Source organism: Dryobates pubescens, chromosome 14 (assembly GCF_014839835.1).
Source record: "Dryobates pubescens isolate bDryPub1 chromosome 14, bDryPub1.pri, whole genome shotgun sequence".
NCBI lineage: Eukaryota > Metazoa > Chordata > Aves > Piciformes > Picidae > Dryobates > Dryobates pubescens.
The window spans coordinates 4,439,359-4,460,951 of record NC_071625.1 but is presented as its reverse complement, the minus strand read 5'-3'; the positions used below and the strand labels follow the sequence as shown (position 1 = coordinate 4,460,951).

Genomic DNA, 21,593 nt, shown 5'->3' with positions numbered 1-21,593 from the left:
CTCTCACCTGGCACTGACCACAGTGGGGGCGGGGTCCACAGTGTCCCCTCCACTCACCACCTACCTGGGCACTGCTGTGTGTGCCCAACCTGAGGAGCACGGGCTCTGCTGGCACGGCACACAGCTCAGCTCACCTTGGCCCAGCTCAGCTTGGCATGCCACAACTCAGCATGGCACAGCTCGGCGCGGCACAGCTCACCGTGGTGGGAGGTTCCAACGAGATCGGTTGTCCCCGGACTGGTTTCCTGCTGTCACTTCCTGCTGCCACCAGGGCCCCCCATACCCGGGTGCGTCGACCCAGGACCCTCCGCAGTGCCACCACCACAGGCTCCCCCATCCCTGAATCCCTAAGGCCCTCTGCTGGCACACTCAGGCACCTCTTGCTACCCGCTGCTACAGGGCCCCCCAGATGGCCACGGCAAGAACCCAACCCATGTAGCATGACCCTGACCACCACCTCAGCACCCCGCCTGTGTGCCACCTGCACGCCGGCACTGCCCATCACGGCGCCATCCCCAAGTGGCTGTGGTGCCAGTAGCCCTGGCGGAGCCCGCAGCGCCGCTCACAACAACGCCGCAAGACGCCAAGGTGGGGACATAAAAGGAAGTTTATTGCCCAGTGCCAGGCTCCGGTCCCAGTGAGGCTGGCACTGGTGCCCACCCAGCCTCTCAACAGAAGAGTGGTCGCCCATCATCCTGTGCAAGCGTGTGCAAGCAGTGCAGCAGCTGCAAGGCCTTTTCCCGCGCCTCGCCAGGCACTATCTCGGTGATGACTTGGTGCAGGACGTTGATGCCGGGGTTGTGGACAGGCCTGTCTGCCCGGATACCGTAGGTGTTGATCAGCGACTCGGTGAAGGCCGGGTGCACGCTGGGGCTGTAGCCCAGCGGCCGCAGCTGCCTCATGAGGCCCAAATAGCGCTGGACAGCTGCGGAAGCCCACTGCTCGGCGACGGCCTCGGGCACCGCGCCCAGGCTGATCTGTGGGGAGAGACACGGTGGGTCACCCCCTGGCACCACGCAGCCACCGCTGCCAGAAGGGGAGGGAACCCGGGGCGCGGTGAGCTGGCCACTCCCCGTTGTGCCAAACCCACCGCCATGATCTTCTCGGGGATGTTGGAGACGGTGAAGCCGTAGACCCGGGGGTGGTCCGGGAAGACGCGTGACAGGATGCGGCGGTCGAGCTGGAATGCCACCTCCCCCACCAGCTGCTCCCACGTCTGCCGCTGGACACCTGCCGGGGCCACCGGCAGCGGGCGCTGACCGTGGACGCAGCACAGACACAATGGTGCCACCCCGGTGAACCCATACCCACCACAAGCTCTCCCCGTGCCCAGCACCCCAGGGATCCTATATGCACCACAACCTTTCCCCATGCCTATCATGAACCACCACCCTGGTGATCCACTGCCCACTAGGCCCTCTCCCCATACCCACCAGCACTCCAGTGATCCCATACCCAACATGAGCTCTCCTCATGCCCACCACCACCCTGGCAATCCCACATCCACCACGAGCTCTCCCCATGGCCACCATAAGCTCTCCCTATGCCCACCACCACCACCACCACCCCCACTGTCCCCTGGCACAGGGCGGCCAATGCCACTTGCCCTCAGCCACAGTGGGCAGTGGCAACATGGCACACGGCGGCCACAGCAGTGCCACTGAAGCCCTCAGTGGTGCCGTGCCCCGGAACTCACCTCCCGGGGTGGAGGTCTGCGGTTGGTCCAAGCCGGACAGCACCCGGCTGGCATCGTGGGATGCCCTGGCTCTCGAGACCTGGAGATCCGGCATCTGCAGCCCAAAGCTGCTCATCTCCGGCATCATCGGCTCTGACACTGACACGTTCTGAGCTGGCACTGGGACATCCTGCGGTGACATGGGGACGTCCTGTGGTGGCATCGAGACATCCCGTGGTGACACCGGGATGTCCCTTGGTGACGCCGGGGCATCCCTTGGTGACGCCGGGGCGTCCCGCGGTGATGCCGGGACGTCCTGCGGTGACGCCGGGACGTCCCTTGGTGACACTGGGACATCCCTTGGTGACACCGGGACGTCCTGCGGTGGCTCGGGGTTATCCTGTGGTGGCACCTGGGGAGAATTGCCGCTGGCGGAGCTCAGGCTGTGGGAGGCTAACGGAGGGGAGCCAGAGGGGCTTGGCACTGCCAGGAAGCCTGTTGGGATAAGGATGGCATGGGGTGAACTGGGATGGGGTGGGGTGAGGATAAGGATGAGTTGGGGTGGGATGGAATAAACTGGGCTGGGATGATGGGATGGGATGGGATAGGATAAATGGGATGGGATAAATGAGGTGAGATAAACTGGGATGGTGATGATGGGATAAGCTAAATGGGATGAACTGTGGTGGGGATGAGATAGAATGAGGATGATGGGACAAGTGGAATAGGATAAACTGGGATGGAGTGGGATAAATTAGATGGGATGAGAGAGGATGGGGATGGGATGAGATAAGGATGATGGGGAAGGGGTGGGATGGGGTGAACTGGGATAAACTAGGATGGGATGAACTGGGATAGGAATGGGATGATGGGGTGGAGATGAGATAGGATGGGATAAATGGGATGGGGATGATGGGATAAACTGGATGGAATGGGAATGGGATGATGGGATGGGGGGGTGAGATAAACTGGGTAGGATAGGATAAACTGGGGTGAAGTGGAATAAACTAGGATGGGATGAATGGGATGGAATAAATCAGGATAGGGCTCATCTCCCACCCCTCTTCCTATGACTGTTAGGTCCAGTCCCACCTCACCCCACCCCCAGGCTCCCCCGTACTTCTGCCGCCGCCCTGGGTTATCTGTCCGCCGGTGATGGTGCCAAAGCTGCCACCGCTGATGGTGCCAGTGCTGCCGCTACCCGGTGGTCCGGTATTGACGGTGCCTCCGCCGCTGCTGCCGAGGGTGCTCCCACTTTGGAGCAGCGGTTGGCTGCTGAGGGTGCCGAGGGTGCCGCTGCCTTGTGCTGTCGGTCCGGTGCTCTGTGCTACCGGCGCGGCGCTGATTCCGCTGATGCTGCCGATGCTGCCGGCGCTCTGTACTGTCGGTCCGGCGATGATGCTGCCGCCGCTGCTGCCGAAGCTGCCGCTAGCCAGTGGTATCGGTCCGGTGCTGTGTGCTACCGGTCCAGCGCTGATGCCGCTAATGCTGCCGATGCTGCTGCCGCCGCCCTGTAATATCGGCCCGGCGACGATGCTGCTGCCGAAGCTGCCGCCGCCCTGTACTATCGGCATGATGGTGCCGGTGCTGCCGAGAGTGCCGGTGCTGCGGAGGGTGCTGCCGCTGCTCTGGAGCAGAGGGGTGCTGCCGAGGGTGCCGAGTGTGCCGCTGCCCATTGCTACGGGCCCGCCGCTGGCGATGCCGAGACTGCCCTGTGATATGGGCCCGCTGCTGATGCTGCCGAGGGCGCTGACGCCGCTGCTCTGGAGCAGCGGGGTGCTGCCCAGGCTGCCGAGTGTGCCGCTGCCCTGTGGTATGGGCCCGCCGCTGGCGATGCCGAGGCTGCCCTGTGGTATGGGGCAGCCGCTGGCGATGCCGAGGTTGCCCTGTGGTATGGAGCAGCCGCTGGCGATGCCGAGGCTGCCCTGTGATATGGGCCCGCCGCTGGCGGTGGCGCTGCTGCTGATGTCAATCAGTGGTATCGTCCCGGCGCTGATGCTGGCGAGGCTGCTGGTAGTCTGTAGCAGCGGTTCGTTGTCGACGCTACCGAGGATGCCGCCGGCGACGCCGCCGCCCGCCGCGGGCAGCAGCAGCCGGCTCCACGAGCCCTGCTCGCTGTCCTGCTCCCGGGACGGGTGCTGGAACGCCGCACCCTGGTACTGCGGGCGCCAGGCGTAGGCGGGCGCTGCGGGGCGAGGGAAGAGTTGTGCCACCAACAACCCGCCAGCGGCTGGGGGCACGGAGGGAAGGGTTACACAAGCGTCACCCACCTGCGCTGGGGAAGAACTGCCGCTCGGAGGCATTGGCGAGAGGGGGTGTGACCATGGGCACCCGGGAAGCCTGCTGCTGCTGCCCCCAGAGGATCCTCACGGCTTGCATCAGCTCCTGGTTCTCCGCCACCAGCGCCTGGATCTCCAGCCGCAGGTGGTTGTAGTGGGCGAGCACCATTGCTGCCCGCCCGCCCAGAACGGGCTCCATGCCGTAACCCACGTTCATAGCCAGCACCTGCCCGTCGCACGCCGGCGGAGACTGGCGCGTTGCCAAGGGTGCGCGCTGGACACCACTGGCTCGCAGGGGGCGTCATAAAGGCATGCCCCCCTCGTCACCGCCGCGCCCGGCACCACGGGGCTTGGCTGCCTGCCACAGAGCCCCGAGGCAGGAGGGGTTGAAAGAGCGGCTGGAGGGTTTGAAACTCTCCAGCCTAGATGGAAGGGCCAAGGCCAGTGGGATGAGGTTGACCAAGCACTGAAGAAAGGTGTGGAGAACTTGTGAGGAGCAGCTGAGGGAGCTGGGGGTGTGGAGCCTGCAGCAAAGGAGGCTGAGGGGAGACCTCGTGGCTCTCGGCAAGTCCCTGAGAGGAGGCTGCAGCCAGGTGGGGCTGAGAGCTCTTGTGCCAAGCGTTTGGCCAAGAGGAAGCAGCCTCAGATTGCCCCAAGGGAGATTGGAGTTGGCCATGAGGAACAATTTCTGCCCCTTGAAGCTTGTGCAGAACAGGCCCAGGCTGCCCAGGGCAGTGCTGGAGTCCCCATCCCTGGAGGGGTTTCCAAGCTGTGGTGCTGAGGACCATGGTTTGGTGGTGCCCTGGCAGTGCTTGGACTCCATCAGCTTGTGCAGGTCCCTGGCACAGGAAGACCCCATTTCATGGGCAGAGCTGTGCCAGGAACAGACCCCTTGCCCTAAGCAGATGCCTGGCACGGAAAAACACTTCATGGGCAGGGCCATGGCACAGCACCTTTCCACTTCATGGGCAGAGCCACAGCCCGGGCAGAGCTGTGGCACAGAGAGCCCCCCCAGCCCACGGGCAAAGCTCACAGGCAGAGCCCAGCCTTCCCCTTCTGAAGAACCCAGACTTTATTCCAGTGCCCATGGCAGGGCTGATGTTAAATAAGGAGCTGGGACTGGGTAGGGGGCACACACTGCCAGCTGTGCCCCCTCCCCACAACCCAGGGGTGTGCGTTGTGCCAGGGTGGGGGGCACCCTTTACTTGGGGGGCCGATAAACCATCTTCCTGCTCTTCAGCACCGACCACTTGTGCCGCTTCATGTAGTAGAGGAGAGAGATGAGGAGCCCGGAGATCATCAGCACCTGCGGGGAGCAAGCAGTTGTAGGGGGCACAGGGGACACCCAGGGGTCAGGGTGGGCAGCAGGGAGGTGGCACTGCCAGCCCCACTGCTCACCTTGAGGCCCATCCGCTTGCGGTGGTCGTGTTCGGGCTCCGCTGCCCAGCGCAGGAAGGTGCAGACGTCCTTGGCGATCTGCGACATGGTGGCAGGGGTACCTGGGCAGGGGGGCACACAAGGACATTTGGGGTGGCACTGGGGGGTACTGGCACCCAGCCCGGGCAGCTGGGCATCTGCAATGGGGACACAGGCACCCAGAATGGCGACCTGAGCACCTGGGATGGAGACAAGGGCACCAAGAGCAGAGGGACCTGGGCACCCAGAACGGGGACCTCAACACCTGGAACAGACACACTGACACCAAGAGCAGGGCTCTTGGCACTTAGAACAGGGATACTGGCACCTAGGATGGAGAGCTGGGCACCCAGAACAGCGATATTGGCATGCAGAACAAGCTGGGCACCAAAAGATAGACAATGGCATGTAGAATGGGACACTGGCACACCAAGCAGGGAGCTGGGCACCAGAAGATGGACAGTGGCATGTAGAATGGGACACTGGCACACCAAGCAGGGAGCTGGGCACCAGAAGATGGACAGTGGCATGTAGAATGGGACACTGGCACACCAAGCAGGGAGCTGGGCACCAGAAGATGGACAGTGGCACGTAGAATGGGACACTGGCACACCAAGCAGGGAGCTGGGCACCAGAAGATGGACAGTGGCACGTAGAATGGGACACTGGCACACCAAGCAGGGCGCTGGGCACCAGAAGATGGACAGTGGCATGTAGAATGGGACACTGGCACACCAAGCAGGGAGCTGGGCACCAGAAGATGGACAGTGGCATGTAGAATGGGACACTGGCACGCCAAGCAGGGAGCTGGGCACCAGAAGATGGACAGTGGCATGTAGAATGGGACACTGGCACACCAAGCAGGGAGCTGGACACCCAGAGCACGGCCAGAGGCACCCAGAGCAGGGAGCTGGACACCCAGAGCAGGGTCAAGGTCACCCGGCCCAGGATGCCAGGCCCCCCCAGGGCGGGCGGCAGGCTGCCCGTGTCTTACCGTCGTCGTACTCGAGCACCTCGTTGTAGATGGGGGGCGCCATGCCGATGGCCTGCCCCGGGAAGTAGGGGTTGTAGTGCAGCCCCTCGCGCACGGTGACGCCGGCCGGCGGCTCGCAGTAGCCGGTCAGCAGCGAGAAGACGTAGTCCTCGCCCCCGTGCCTGCCACGCGGCAGGGGTCAGTGCCGGCCCGGCCCGGCTCCTGCCCCGCCCCCCCCGTGCCCCCCACAGCTCACCGGGCGTTGACGATGTAGCTGAGGTCGGGGGGCAGCGCCCCGTTGTTGGCCGCCCGCGCGGCCTCGGCGTTGGGGTAGGGCCGCGGGAAGTAGTCGGAGATCTTGCCCGGGCGCATGAAGAACTCCCCGTTCTCGTCCGGCCCGTCCTGCACCTCCACCTGCGACAGCACCCCCGTCGCCGGGCACGGCGGGGCACCAGTGACACCCACAGCAGGGCACCACCGTGCCAGGGCATCAGGACACCAGGGTACCAGCACCACCCACGTCAGGGCACTGCTGTGCCAGGGCACCAGCACCCTGGGCATAAGGACATCAGGGCAGCAGGATACCAGCACCATGGGCATCAGGTGTCAGGGCACCGTTGTGCCACAGCGCCAGCAGAATGGACGTCAGGTCACGGTGACATTGGGGTGCCAGGACACTAGGGTGCCAGGAGACTGGGCAGCTGAAGGAATAGGAGAGTGGGGCAGCAGGGGACTGGGACATGGGATGCTGGGGGCACTGGGATACCTGGGTACCAGGAGGCTGGCGCACCAGGAGACTGGGACACCGAGACACCAGGGCACTGCGGCATCAGGGTGCCAACAAACTTGGAGACCAGGACACTGGGGTGCTGAACACTCTGGAGCTGGACACCAGGGCACTGGGACATCACGGGGCTAGGACATGAGGGCACCAGGCCACTGGGGTGCTGGGACACTGGGACAAGTGGGCACTAGGAGACTGGGGTGCTCAGACACCAGGGTGCCAGGACTCCAGGGCACTGGGACGTTTTGCTGGCAGGACATCAGGCTGCTGGGGCATCAGGATAGCAGGACACTGACATTGGGACACTGGGGTACAGGGCACGGTGGTACCAGGGCACCAGAACAGTGCAACATGGGGGTGCTGAGGTACCAGGACAGAGGGACACTGGGGTGCTGGGGTGCCAGGACAGCAGGTCACTGAGGCACTGGGACACCTGAGTGATGTGACACCAGGACGCTGGGACACTGCAGTACCAGGACTCTGGGATGCCAGGAGACTCTAGTACTGGGGTACTGAGACATCAGAACATGAAGGTGCTGGCACACTGGGCTACGAAGACACTGAGATGCCAGGGCAGTGTGGCATCAGGGTACTGGGACATCAGGGTACCACAACACCGAGATGTCAGAGGGTTGGGGTGCCAGGACGTCACAACACTGGGACACTGGGGTACCAGGACACGGGCACAGCAGGGCACTGGGGTACCAGGACACTGTAGCAGGGCCACCCCAGGGCTCTCACCTCCTCAGCCAGTGCCTTGGCCTCCGCCTCGGTGTGGGTGACGCCGATGAGGTTGCGGAAGGCCACGTACTCCATGCTGTGGCAGGCCGAGCAGACCTGCTTGTAGACCTGGAAGCCTCTGCGCAGGCTGGGGGGGAGGAAGAGGAGGAGGAGGAAGAAAAGGCAGAAGTGACAGACCCCGCTCCCTGCCGCAGCCCTCGCCGTGCCCCCAGTGCCGGTACCTGGCGTGGTCAAGGGCGGCCAGCGCTCCGCCGTGGCTCCAGGGGAAGGCCGGGGGGTGCAGCTCCAGCTCCCCGGCGCTGAGCCCCGAGTTCAGGGCCAGGGCCAGGCCCCCCCCGCCCGCCGCCAGCACCCCCAGAGCTGTCAGGGCCACCCGGCCCCCGCGGGACAAACCGGCACGGGATGACATAGAGGCCTGGGAGGAGTGGGGGAATGGCTGTCAGGGACCGCAGGGGGAACCCAAGAGGGGCCGGGGAGGTGGGGAGGAGAGGGGAGGGCGGGTCGGACTGGAGAAGGGACACCTGGCAGGGCCCGGGGGAAAACGGGGACACCGGGCATGGATGGGGTACAGCGGGCAGGATGTGGCACGGATCGCGGACACCAAGCCGCGATTACTGCTCAGGGCCGGGGGGAAAGCAGGGACACTCGACAGGGGCCAGGGCCGGGAAGGAGCCGGGGACACCGGGTAGGGCGAAGGGATAACAGAGACACCGGCATGGCTGGGGTGGTGGGACCAGGGACACTGGGCCGCCCACACCCGGGAGGACGAAGGGGAAAACCGGGCCCCCAGGGCAGGGAGGAAGCGGGAACGACAGGCAGGGCCGGGGAGGTGCCGGGGAGCCATGCGATGTGGGGAGCGGCCTGGGCAGGGGGCACCGGGAGACGCCGGGCAGGGCTAGTGGGTAGGGGGACTGCGGATCCCGGGCAGGGCTAGTGGGTAGGGGGACTGCGGATCCCGGGCCGGGCAGGCCGAGCAGGGCCGCGGGGGAAGCGAGGACACGAGTCCAGGTCCAGCCCGGCCCGGCCCGGCCCCGCTCGCCGCCCGGTTGCAGCCTCCCCGTTCCCCTCCCGATGACCTTCAGTGGGCGGCGGGGGCCGGGCCGGGGCCCAGGTCTCACCGGTGCGGGCCGGGTCGGTGGCCGCGGCAACAGGAGACGGCCCCAGGGCCGCACCGGAAGGCTCCGAACCGCTGCCGCCGCCATCGCTCCGCACCCGCGGGCCGAGGTCGAGGGGACGCCGACAGCCCGCTCCGGATGTGACGTCACCGGGGCTCGGAGGTGACGCCGCTGTCCCACACGATCAAATGGTCCCCCCGCACCCCCCCAGCTCCCGTGTCGCACAGAAATGGTTCCGCCTGCGGCACAGCCCAGCTTTTTATTGGACCCGCGGAACGGACCAGGGACGGACACCGCAGAACGAACGGAGCACTCCCGCCCCCGCCCGGCACGGCCCAGCCAAGAGCCCCTTGCCCGGCACGGCCCAGCCAAGAGCCCCCCTGCCCAGTACGGCCCAGCCAAGAGCCCCCCTGCCCAGTACGGCCCAGCCAAGAGCCCCCCTGCCCAGTACGGCCCAGCCAAGAGCCCCCCTGCCCAGTACGGCCCAGCCAAGAGCCCCCCTGCCCAGTACGGCCCAGCCAAGAGCCCCCCTGCCCAGTACGGCCCAGCCAAGAGCCCCCCTGCCCAGTACGGCCCAGCCAAGAGCCCCCCTGCCCAGTACGGCCCAGCAAAGAGCCCCTTGCCCGGCACGGCCCAGCCAAGAGCCCCTTGCCCGGCACGGCCCAGCCAAGAGCCCCTTGCACAGCAGACCAGCAAAGATCCCCTCTGCCCAGTACGGCCCAGCCAAGAGCCCCCCTGCCCGGCACGGCCCAGCCAAGAGCCCCCCTGCCCAGTACGGCCCAGCAAAGAGCCCCCCTGCCCAGTACGGCCCAGCCAAGAGCCCCCCTGCCCGGCACGGCCCAGCCAAGAGCCCCCCTGCCCGGCACGGCCCAGCCAAGAGCCCCCCTGCCCGGCACGGCCCAGCCAAGAGCCCCCCTGCCCGGCACGGCCCAGCAAGGATCCCCTTAGCCCCCTACAACCATCAGCCACACTGGGTATGGGTCTGTGGGTCTATCTGTGGATCTATTGTCCATCCACGGTCATGGGTCACTTCCTAAAGAGCAGGTTCCCGAGCAGCAGCCAGAGGGGCAGTGTGTCCATCCATCACCCGTGGGTCCATCCACAGTCCATGTGCCCCTCCATGTGTCCTTCCAGGGTCCCTGGGCGGGCCCACAGGTCACTTCCAGAAGAGCACATTCCAGAGCAGCAGCCAGAGGGGGTAGACGCCGAGGGCAAGCAGTGGGTAGAGGCAGGAGCCATAGAGGTGGTGCTGCAGCAGCCCCTCGCCCAGCGCTGCCAGGAAGAGCTGCCAGCCCTCGCCCGCGCCCGCGGGCACCTCCAGCAGCTCCCGCTCCAGGAAGATGCCCAGCAGCAGCGTCACCGCCGGCGTTGCCAGCACCAGCACCGCTGCCAGCAGCACCCTGGGCAGGGAGAGAGGCACAGGGGCACCATCAGAACCCTCCCTGCGCCCCCCCTGCCATCCCCAAAACCCAGGGAGAGACCTCGACAGTGTCTCTGTGTCATCAGCCCAGAGAGAACCCCTGGCAACCCCTGGCATCTCTCAAGCCAAATGAGCTCCCCAGTGCCCCCACCCAGGCATCCCCTGAGCCTGCAGAGAGACCCCCCCTGGCATCACCCTGAGGAGAAACCCACCCCCCAGTGTCTCCTTGGGATTGCCCCCCAAGAAAGCCCCTAGCACACCCTGGCACTCCACAACCTGCCCCAGGGAGACCCCCCCAGTGTCCCCCCACCCTGGGGACAGACCCCAGAGCCTGTCTAGTGTCCTCCTCCCTGGCATCCCCTAAACCCAGGGAAAAACCCCACCCTGGCATCACCCCATGGAGAGACCCCCTCAGCATCTCCATGGCATCACCCCATGGAGGGCCCCTGGCAGCCCCCAACCTCAACAACCCCCCCATGCATCATCCTGCCCCAGGGAGAACCCTGCCATGTCCCCCACCTCAGGAAGAGTCCCCCCCTAGGTGTGCCATTGGCATCCCTCTGCCCCACGGTGAGCTGCTGGTGTCCCCCCCACACATCAAGGAGCAGCTCCAGAACCCTCCCAGTGCCAGCTCCCCTAGTGTCCCCCTGACCCCCACCCTGGGCACCCCCCTGGTGTGTGTCCCCCTGGTGTCCCCTCCTCACTTGGGGCCGTTGGGCTGCACGGCAGCAGCAGCAGGCACCATGGTGGCAGCCAGGAGGAAGCCCAAGGAGAAGTTGAGCAGGGCCATGGCCATCAGCACCAGTGCCAGGGCCACCAGTGCCACCAGTTTCAGTGCCAGCCAGCCCCGTGCTGCCCCCGCACCTGGCAGCACCCTGCAGGGGGTAGAGTGGCAAGGGTTGGAAACACTGAGCCTCATGGAGCCCTGAGCTCTTCCCTGGCACCCCATGGACCTCCAAAGCCCTCCCTGGACTCCCCACACCTCTCCCTGGCACCTCAAAGACCCCACCAAACCCTTCCTTGGTACCTCATGGACCCACCAGCCCCCTCTGTGGCACCTCAGAGACCCCACCAAACCCTTCCTTGGTACCTCATGGACCCACCAGCCCCCTCTGTGGCACCTCAAAGACCCCACCAAACCCTTCCTTGGTACCTCATGGACCCACCAGCCCCCTCTGTGGCACCTCAGAGACCCCACCAAACCCTTCCTTGGTACCTCATGGACCCACCAGCCCCCTCTGTGGCACCTCAGAGACCCCACCAAACCCTTCCATGGACCTCCAATACCCTTCCTTAGCACTTCACAGACCCACCAAACACTCCCCAAATCCACCACACCCTTCTGTGGCACCTGTGGGTGTTGTGGGGCAGGGCCATGCCTGCCACATAGATGGCGATGATGGTGAGGACCACGGCCTCGGCCTCGGACACCGGGAAGTGCTGGGTGGCCACCTGCTGGCCCAGCACTGGCAGCAAGTAGAGGGCCAGGCCGGCGGCCTCACAGATGAGCACCGGCGGCACCAGCACCAGCAGACCGGGACGGGCCTCCTGTGGGGAGATGGTGGTGGCACTGGGGTGGGCTGAGGAGCTACCAGAGGGTTGGAAGGAGCTGCTGGAGGGTTGGAAGGCTCTCCAGAAGGATCTGGCCAGGCTGAATTGCTGGGCCATAGCCAGTGGGATTGGGGTTGATCAAGGCCAAATGCAGGAGGAGCAGGAGAAAAGAGGAGAGAGAAAGGTGGGGAGAAGGAGAAGGGTTTGGAGAACTTGTGAGGAGCAGCTGAGGAACCTGGGGGTGTGCAGCCTGCAGCAAAGGAGGCTGAGGGGAGACCTTGTGGCTCTCTGCAAGTCCCTGAGAGGAGGCTGCAGCCAGCTGGGGCTGAGATCTCCTGTGCCAAGAGGAAGCAGCCTCAGGTTGCCCCAGGGGAGGTTGAGGTTGGCCATGAGGAAGAATTTCTGCCCCTTGCGGCTTGTGCAGGCCTGGCCCAGGCTGCCCAGGGCAGTGCTGGAGTCCCCATCCATCAGCTTGGAGGCCACTTCCAACCACAGCTCTGGGACTCCATGAAGGGGCAGAACAGGGCAGGGGAATGGGGTGAAGAACCCTCCTGACCTCCTCAGCAGCGCGGTCTCCATCCCACAGCCTCTCTCCACTGCTGATCTCGCTCTTGCTGAGCTTCATCCAGATGTCCAGGGCGTGATGGGCACGGTCATGGAAAGGTTCCCAGCAGCTCCGGGTGCCCCCAATCCCCATCTCTAGCCCCTTCCCCACCCAAAGGATATCTTGAGGACCAGGACCAGCAGGAGGAAGCCAAAGGCCGGCATGTAGAGGCCGATGGAGACGAAGCGGGAGAGGGAGGGCAGCAGGTAGAAGAAGTAGGACTGGTGGAACCTCTCCAGCAGGTTGTTCAGCTTCCGGAACATTCCCTCCAGGGTCCTGGGGATGTCATCACGGAGGTGCCCACCGGGACACCCCCAACCCACCCACCCCAGGGTGAGAGCTCCCTGGTGTCTCCTTGGTACTGTCCCAGGGAGAGCTCCCAGTGCCCTCCTAGCCTGGGGACAGACCCTCTTGCATCCCCCCACCTTGAGAAGAGCCTCTCTGCTGTCCTTCCACCATGGCAGAGCCCCCAGTATCACCCCAAAGACAGATCCAAGTCTCCCCCCACCCTGGGAGAAGATCCCTTTGTGTCCCCCCACTCTGAGAAGATCCCCTCCATGTGTTCCCTCAGCATCCCCCTGCGCAAGGGAGACCCCCAGTGTCACCCCCACCCCAGGAGAAGTCTCTCTGGTATCCCCTGAGTCTGAGAAGATCACCTCCACATGTCCCCTTGGCATCTCCCCGCCCCATGAAGACTCTCTGGTGCCCCCCACCATGAGAAGAGCCCCACTGGTGTAGCCCTAGCATAGAGACCAGCCCCAGTCTCAACCTATGGAGAGGTCTCAGAGTCCCCCCGCTGTGCCCCCACCCTGGAGAGCACTCCTAATGTAATGGCACCCCAGGGAGAGGTTCCAGGGTCTCACCACCCTGAGAGAAGACCCTCTGGGATCCTTCCACCTTTAGGAGAGCCCCTCTGGGGTCCCCCCACTATAACAGCCCTTCTGGGGTCCCCTCACCCTGAGAAGAGCCCCTCTGCTGTCCCCTCACCATAACAGCCCCTCTGGTGTCCCCCTACCCTGGGAAAGCACTCCCAGTCTCACCCCACGGAGAGGTGCCAGCATCGCCCTGACCTCGAGGAGCACCCAATGCCTCCCGCCCCCAGGTGCCCCCCGCCCCGGATCCCCTGGGTACCTGCCGACGGCAGCCATGCCGTGCTTGCTCTGCCGGAAGCTGTTGATGCCGCGCAGGGTGAGGGCCTGCACGCGGTAGCGCAGGAAGAGCCCATGGTCCCCCCCGGGGCGCCCCGAGGCCTGCGCCAGCACCATCAGTGCCAGCGTCTGCAGGCTGTGGGCATAGCCGGGCAGCGACTCCCAGTCCGAGCGTGGCAGCTGCAGAACCACCACACAGTCAGGGGAGCAGAGAGCGGTCATCGGCCCCCGGGTCAGGGGAGCAGAGAGCGGTCATCGGCCCCCGAGTCAGGGGAGCAGAGAGCGGTCATCCCCCCCTGGGTCAGGGGAGCAGAGAGCGGTCATCGGCCCCCGGGTCAGGGGAGCAGAGAGCGGTCATCGGCCCCCGGGTCAGGGGAGCAGAGAGCGGTCATCCCCCCCGGCCAGGGGAGCAGAGAGCGGTCATCGCCCCCGGCCAGGGGAGCAGAGAGCGGTCATCGGCCCCCGGGTCAGGGGAGCAGAGAGCGGTCATCGGCCCCCGAGTCAGGGGAGCAGAGAGCGGTCATCGCCCCCCGAGTCAGGGGAGCAGAGAGCGGTCATCGGCCCCCGAGTCAGGGGAGCAGAGAGCGGTCATCGGCCCCCGAGTCAGGGGAGCAGAGAGCGGTCATCGCCCCCCGAGTCAGGGGAGCAGAGAGCGGTCATCGCCCCCCGAGTCAGGGGAGCAGAGAGCGGTCATCGCCCCCGGCCAGGGGAGCAGAGAGCGGTCATCGGCCCCCGAGTCAGGGGAGCAGAGAGCGGTCATCGCCCCCCGGCCCAGGGGAGCAGAGAGCGGTCATCCCCCCCGGCCCAGGGGAGCAGAGAGCGGTCATCGCCCCCCGGCCCAGGGGAGCAGAGAGCGGTCATCGCCCCCGGGTCAGGGGAGCAGAGAGCGGTCATCCCCCCCGGCCAGGGGAGCAGAGAGCGGTCATCGCCCCCGGGTCAGGGGAGCAGAGAGCGGTCATCCCCCCCGGCCAGGGGAGCAGAGAGCGGTCACCCCCCCGGCCAGGGGGAGCAGAGAGCGGTCATTGCCCCCGGGTCAGGGGAGCAGAGAGCGGTCATCGCCCCCCTGGCCAGGGGAGCAGAGAGCGGTCATCCCCCCCGGCCCAGGGGAGCAGAGAGCGGTCATTGCCCCCCGGCCCAGGGGAGCAGAGAGCGGTCATCCCCCCCGGCCCAGGGGAGCAGAGAGCGGTCATCGCCCCCGGGTCAGGGGAGCAGAGAGCGGTCATCGCCCCCCGGCCAGGGGAGCAGAGAGCGGTCATCGCCCCCCGGCCCAGGGGAGCAGAGAGCGGTCATTGCCCCCCGGCCAGGGGGAGCAGAGAGCGGTCATTGCCCCCGGCCCAGGGGAGCAGAGAGCGGTCATCGCCCCCGGCCAGGGGAGCAGAGAGCGGTCACCCCCCCGGCCAGGGGGAGCAGAGAGCGGTCATTGCCCCCGGTCAGGGGAGCAGAGAGCGGTCATCGGCCCCCGGCCCAGGGGAGCAGAGAGCGGTCATTGCCCCCCGGCCCAGGGGAGCAGAGAGCGGTCATCCCCCCCGGCCAGGGGAGCAGAGAGCGGTCATCGCCCCCGGCCAGGGGAGCAGAGAGCGGTCATCCCCCCCGGCCCAGGGGAGCAGAGAGCGGTCATCGCCCCCGGCCAGGGGAGCAGAGAGCGGTCATCGCCCCCGGCCAGGGGAGCAGAGAGCGGTCATCGCCCCCGGCCGGGGGAGCAGAGAGCGGTCATCGGCCCCGGCCCAGGGGAGCAGAGAGCGGTCATCGGCCCCCGGCCAGGGGAGCAGATAGCGGTCATCGGCCCCCGGCCAGGGGAGCAGAGAGCGGTCATTGCCCCCGGTCAGGGGAGCAGAGAGCGGTCATTGCCCCCGGCCCCGGGGAGCAGAGAGCGGTCATCCCCCCCGGCCAGGGGCGCAGAGAGCGGTCATCGCCCCCCGGCCCAGGGGAGCAGAGAGCGGTCATCGCCCCCGGCCAGGGGAGCAGAGAGCGGTCATTGCCCCCGGCCCAGGGGAGCAGAGAGCGGTCATCGCCCCCGGCCTGGGGAGCAGAGAGCGGTCATCGCCCCCGGCCGGGGGAGCAGAGAGCGGTCATCGGCCCCGGCCCAGGGGAGCAGAGAGCGGTCATCGGCCCCCGGCCAGGGGAGCAGAGAGCGGTCATCGGCCCCCGGCCAGGGGAGCAGAGAGCGGTCATTGCCCCCGGTCAGGGGAGCAGAGAGCGGTCATTGCCCCCGGCCCAGGGGAGCAGAGAGCGGTCATCCCCCCCGGCCAGGGGAGCAGAGAGCGGTCATCGCCCCCCGGCCCAGGGGAGCAGAGAGCGGTCATCCCCCCCGGCCAGGGGAGCAGAGAGCGGTCATCGCCCCCCGGCCCAGGGGAGCAGAGAGCGGTCATCCCCCCCGGCCCAGGGGAGCAGAGAGCGGTCATCGCCCCCGGCCAGGGGAGCAGAGAGCGGTCATTGCCCCCGGCCCAGGGGAGCAGAGAGCGGTCATCGCCCCCGGCCAGGGGAGCAGAGAGCGGTCATCGCCCCCGGCCCGGGGGAGCAGAGAGCGGTCATCGCCCCCGGCCAGGGGAGCAGAGAGCGGTCATCGCCCCCGGCCAGGGGAGCAGAGAGCGGTCATCGCCCCCGGCCCGGGGGAGCAGAGAGCGGTCATCGCCCCCGGCCCGGGGGAGCAGGCTGGTGCTGCCCTGGCAGTGCTGGGTCTCTGGTTGGACTCCATGAGCTCAAAGAGCTTTCAGAGCCATGGAGATGTGGTACTGAGGGCCGCAGGTTGGTGCTGCCCTGGCAGTGCTAGGGCAGCACTTGGCCTTGATCTGAGAGGCTCCTCCACCCCAACCCATTCCATGCCAACTCCGTGACCTAACCCTCCGCTGGCACAGCCCTGAGTCCCCTGCCCCATCGCTTGCCCAAGCCCTGGTGGGCAACTGAGTGAAGCAGATGTGGCAGGGGGTGCCAGGCCGCTCACCTTGCCCTGGATGGTGCAGAGCAGTCCGTTCTTCTGGCAGAAGGCGTGGAAGAGGTTGAGGAGGTCGAGGTTGGGCAGCTGCCCATTGAGGCCCTCCACTGCCACGTCGAAGCTGGTCACCACGTCACTGCTCAGCTCCAGCGAGATGGCAGCCTGGATGGCACCCGCCCGGCCCGGCGTGCCCGAGCTCTGCACCTCTGCGGGCACGCAGCGCCTCAGCGCACTGGCACTGCCACACCCTGGCACCTTGACACCCCACATCATGGCACCCCACTACCCTGGCACCTTGGCACCACAGCACCCTGACACTAGCATCAGAGCACCTTGGCACTCTGACACCCTGGCATCGTGGCACCCCAGAACCCTCACACGCTGGCATCCCACTACTCTGACACCTTGGTATCACAAGACCCCAACACCCTGGCACTATGGCACTCTGACATCACAGTGCCTTGGCACCCCCACCCATGCCATCATGGCACCCTGGCACCTTGACACCCCAGAATCCTGATACTTTAGCACTATGGCACCTTGACCCCTGGCACCTGAACACCCTAGATCTCCAGCTCAAGACACCCTCCTCCTCCAAGAGCCCAACCTCCTGGCACCCAACCCCCCTGGCACCTCAGCCCCCTGTCCCCCTGGCACCTCACCAGTGAGGTTGATGTCATGGTAGGCCTCCAGCCAGGCCTCGGTGCCCAGCAGGTCATGCTCCGTCACCAGGAAGATGATGTCCTTAGCCCAGTAGATCTGCTCTGAGGGCAACAGCAAGCTGGCACAGACTGGCACAGTCCTACTGGTTCCTGGCACAGCCCACTCCCTGCCCTTGTGCCCAGCACAACCCCACTAGGGGCTCCCTGTGCCAGCAGAGCCTGATGCAGCACCAGCTGAGCCTGGCACATTCCCAGTGGAGTCCTGGCAGAACCTGGAACAGCTCTGGTAAAGCCCAGTCCCTTGCCCTGGTGCCCAGCATGGTCCCAGCAGAGCCTGGTTCCTGTCCCAGCAGAGCTTGGCACAGACCCAGTGAAGAGCAGCTCCTGCCCCACTGCCTGGTACATCCCCAGCACAGCCTGGCACAGCCCTGTTGCCCAGTGTCTACACCAGTGAAGTCCAGCACAGCTTGGCAGAGCCTGGCACAGCTCTGGTACCCATTCCCTGCTCTGGCAAAGTCCAGCTAGCCTAGAACAGCTCTGGCACACCCTTGGCATAGACTGGCATAGCCTCAGTGGAACACAGTCCCTGCCCCAGCACAGCCTTGGCACAACTCTCTCCCCCTACTGCCCTCCTTCCAAACAGCCAGAGACCCTTGGGAGCTGCCAGCTGCTGGCTCCCCACCACCCCAGTGCCCCCCCCAGAGCCTCACCTCGGAAGTAGGCAGCAAGTGCCAGCATCAGCCCCACAGCCTGGTTGTTGTGGGTGCCAGGGCTGCAGGGCACGCTCAGCACCAGCGCCTCGGTGCTGGCTGCCCGCGGTGCCCGCAGGATCCCGTACACGTTGGTGCCATGCACCATCTGTGGGGGCACACAGGATAACCAGGACAGCGTTTGAGGGGACACAGGGCCCTCTGGGACAGGGTTTGGGGGAGCACAGGATGCCTGGGAAGGGGTTTTGGAGGGGCACAGGATGCCTAGGAGGGGGGGTTTGGGGGTACAGGACACCCAGGATGGGGGGGCTGGGGACACCCAGGATGGGGGGGCTGGGGACACCCAGGATGCCTGGGATGGGGTTTGGGGGGTACAGGACACCCAGGATGGAGGGGCTGGGGACACCCAGGATGCCTGGGATGGGGCTTGTGGGGGTACAGGACACCCAGGATGGGAATTTAGGAGGACCTTCTAGGATGGGGTTTGAGACGTACAGACACCCAGGATGGGGGGGGGGGGGGGGGCACAGGACCCTCTGGGATGGAGTTTTGGGGGTACAGGATGCCCAGGAATGGGTGTTGGGTGGGGTCAGGACCCTCCAGGCTGGGATCTGTGGGTGCTGGGCAGCGGTGGGGGTGTCAGGGGGTCCGTACGTATCGCTCCCGGGTCTCGTCCGGGAAGGGCAGCGTGCGGGAGAAGCTCTGCCGGTGAACCTCCAGCCCCAGCTCCCACAGCGTCTGCTCCAGCCACTGCACGGGCATCCCGCTGGGGGGGCACCCCAAAACCCCATCATGGCACCCCACAGCCCCACAGACTCTGCTCCAGCCACTGCACGGGCATCCCGCTGGGGGGGCACCCCAAAACCCCATCATGGCACCCCACAGCCCCACAGACTCTGCTCCAGCCACTGCACGGGCATCCTGCTGGGGGGGCACCCCAAAACCCCATCATGGCACCCCACAGCCCCACAGACTCTGCTCCAGCCACTGCACGGGCATCCTGCTGGGGGGGCACCCCAAAACCCCATCATGGCACCCCACAGCCCCACAGACTCTGCTCCAGCCACTGCACGGGCATCCCGCTGGGGGGGCACCCCAAAACCCCATCATGGCACCCCACAGCCCCACAGACTCTGCTCCAGCCACTGCATGCGTACCCTGCTGGGGGGGCACCCATAACCCCACCTTGGCACCCCAGAACTCCCCCATGGCACCCCAGATCCACCATTGGATGCCAGACTCTCCCATGGGACCACACACCCTCCAACCCCCTCCCCATAGCACTTCAGAATCCCACCACAGCACCCCAGACCCACTGTGGGAACCCCAAAACCTCTCCATAAGAGACCCAAAATCCCCAACCCCCCTCCCCGGAGGCCCAAGCACCCCCAGAACTCTCCCTTGTAGGCCCCCAACTCCCTCCCCACAGACCCCTAAAGCCCCCCAGGCTCCTCCCTAGAGGCTCAAACACCTCCAAACCCTCCCTTATGGGCTCCAAACCACCTCCCATACACCCCCAAATCCCTTTCCACAGTCTCAAACACCCCCAACCCCCTCCCCTGGTGCCATGGCACCCAGAACCCGCTGCCCCTCCCAGGCCTCACCCTGCTTTCTTCTTGTGTGCCCCGAACTGTCGGGCATAGGCGAGGGCACGGGCACCCAGGGGGAACTGCTCCTGCACCATGGTGGAGCCCAGGGCGTTCTCCGAGATGTAGGTCGGGGGGGCCAGGGGAGGCCAGGCCAGGGCCAGGAACCAGCAGAGCCCCAACACGTAGCTCAGGGCACTGGGAAAGGGAGGACAAGAAGCAGATTGGGGGGTTCAGGCGTCGGGGTGCCATGGGGGGTGGGTAGGGAAGCGGACCGTGGGGGTTCGGGGCGTTGGGGCACCCCCAGAAACCAGCACAGCCTCAGGACAAAGCTCAGGGCACTGGGAAAGGGGGGCACGGAGACAGACTGTGGGGGGCTCGGGGGTTGGGGTGCTGTGAGGGTGGTACAGACGCAGACTGGGGGGGCTCGGGGGTTGGGGTGCTGTGAGGGTGGGTACAGACGCAGACTGGGGGGGCTCAGGGGTTGGGGTGCTGTGAGGGTGGGTACAGACGCAGACTGGGGGGGCTCGGGGGTTGGGGTGCTGTGAGGGTGGGTACAGACGCAGACTGGGGGGGCTCGGGGGTTGGGGTGCTGTGAGGGTGGGTACAGACGCAGACTGGGGGGGCTCGGGGGTTGGGGTGCTGTGAGGGTGGGCACAGACGCAGTCTGGGGGGGCTCGGGGGTTGGGGTGCTGTGAGGGTGGGTACAGACGCAGACTAGGGGGGCTCGGGGGTTGGGGTGCTGTGAGGGTTGGTACAGATGCAGACTGGGGGGGCTCAGGGGTTGGGGTGCTGTGAGGGTGGTACAGACGCAGACTGGGGGGGCTCGGGGGTTGGGGTGCTGTGAGGGTGGTACAGACGCAGACTGGGGGGGCTCGGGGGTTGGGGTGCTGTGAGGGTGGGTACAGACGCAGACTGTGGGGGCTCGGGGCACACCCAGCACAGCCCCAAGAGGCAGCTCAGGGCACTGGGGGGGGTTGGACACCGCAGATTGCGGGGAGCAGGGGCGGGCGTGCTGCGGGGCACGAAGCAGCCCGGGGGTGTTCAGGGGGCCGGGGGGCACTGCCCCAGGCCAGCACTCACCAGAGCGGGGTGTTGAGGCGCTGGATGAGGTGGACCAGGACCCGGCGGCAGTGGGGGTCCGACAGCAGCCCCATGGCTAGCACTGGGCTGTGGGGGGCACAGGAGGACATGAGCCCCACCGGGACTGGGGGCTGGCCCCACGGGCACCCCACAGCCGCGGAGCCACCCGGGCACCCCCTCGGGCTGTCCCCACTGCCCACATCGCCCCCAGCCCCTTCCCCACCCCAAGGCTAGGGACCCACCCCACAGGGACCCATTTCGGCCCCGTCCAAGCCCTGTACGGACCCCACGGCCGCGTCCCAGCCGCACACGACCCCCGGCCCCGGGGTTCCCCCGCTGCCCCCCAACCTCCGGGCGCCGGCGCAGGCCCGAGGCTGCTCAATCGATCGCGGAGCGAAACGCGCTGGGCAGAGCGGGGCCGGGCCAGGCCGACAGGAGGAGCCCAGAGTCATCGCTCGGCTCTGAGCACGGCGCTGCCGCAGGGGGCATGGAGGGGAACTGGGCGTCTGCTGGAGGTCAGGGGCTCTGCAGAGGTCCTGCCCAGGCTGGCTGGGTGAGGCCAATGGGATGAGCTTGACCAAGGCCAAGTGCCAGGTCCTGCCCTCTGGTCCCACCAAGGCCAGGAGGGCTCCAGGCTGGGGGCAGAGGGGCTGGAAAGTGCCTGGGGGGAAAGGTCCTCAGGGGTCAGTGGCAGCAGCTGGAGAGGAGCCAGCGTGTGCCCAGGTGGCCAAGAAGGCCACCAGCAGCCTGTCTTGAAGCAGCCTCAGGGTGGGCGGCAGCAGCAAGGCAGGGATGGTGCCGCTGGACTGGGGATACTGGGAAGGGGCCTGGGGGTGTGGAGCCTGGAGCAAAGGAGGCTGAGGAGAGACCTTGTGGCTCTGCAAGTCCCTGAGAGGAGTCCCTGGAGCCAGCTG

General features: G+C 66.4%; 4 protein-coding genes across 4 annotated transcripts; 1 reads left to right on the top strand and 3 right to left on the bottom strand.

Annotated features, from left to right (window-relative positions):
• Positions 1–620: 620 nt before the first annotated feature.
• On the bottom strand, positions 621–1,939 carry SPATC1 (spermatogenesis and centriole associated 1). Its single transcript, XM_054167406.1, has 3 exons — positions 1,697–1,939; positions 1,091–1,230; positions 621–977 (listed from the first exon to the last, which is right to left on the bottom strand). The coding sequence occupies exons 1-3, from the start codon at positions 1,896–1,898 to the stop codon at positions 669–671; spliced, it is 651 nt and encodes a 216-aa protein (XP_054023381.1). The 5' UTR covers positions 1,899–1,939; the 3' UTR covers positions 621–668.
• Positions 1,940–5,008: 3,069 nt separating this feature from the next.
• On the bottom strand, positions 5,009–9,151 carry LOC104297214 (cytochrome c1, heme protein, mitochondrial). Its single transcript, XM_054167454.1, has 7 exons — positions 8,987–9,151; positions 8,090–8,283; positions 7,869–7,995; positions 6,600–6,757; positions 6,365–6,525; positions 5,353–5,453; positions 5,009–5,260 (listed from the first exon to the last, which is right to left on the bottom strand). Exons 1-7 carry the CDS (start codon positions 9,068–9,070, stop codon positions 5,156–5,158), a joined length of 930 nt encoding a protein of 309 aa, XP_054023429.1. The 5' UTR covers positions 9,071–9,151; the 3' UTR covers positions 5,009–5,155.
• Positions 9,152–9,212: 61 nt separating this feature from the next.
• LOC128897814 (uncharacterized) lies at positions 9,213–10,020 on the top strand. Its single transcript, XM_054167540.1, has 2 exons — positions 9,213–9,580; positions 9,672–10,020. Exons 1-2 carry the CDS (start codon positions 9,213–9,215, stop codon positions 10,018–10,020), a joined length of 717 nt encoding a protein of 238 aa, XP_054023515.1.
• On the bottom strand, positions 9,927–21,061 carry GPAA1 (glycosylphosphatidylinositol anchor attachment 1). The gene is made up of 13 exons (XM_054167458.1): positions 21,028–21,061; positions 20,680–20,766; positions 19,615–19,794; positions 18,665–18,776; positions 18,011–18,158; positions 17,301–17,402; positions 16,648–16,844; positions 13,690–13,886; positions 12,681–12,834; positions 12,511–12,594; positions 11,755–11,951; positions 11,108–11,278; positions 9,927–10,383 (listed from the first exon to the last, which is right to left on the bottom strand). Exons 2-13 carry the CDS (start codon positions 20,751–20,753, stop codon positions 10,140–10,142), a joined length of 1,860 nt encoding a protein of 619 aa, XP_054023433.1. The 5' UTR covers positions 20,754–20,766; positions 21,028–21,061; the 3' UTR covers positions 9,927–10,139.
• Positions 21,062–21,593: the final 532 nt, after the last annotated feature.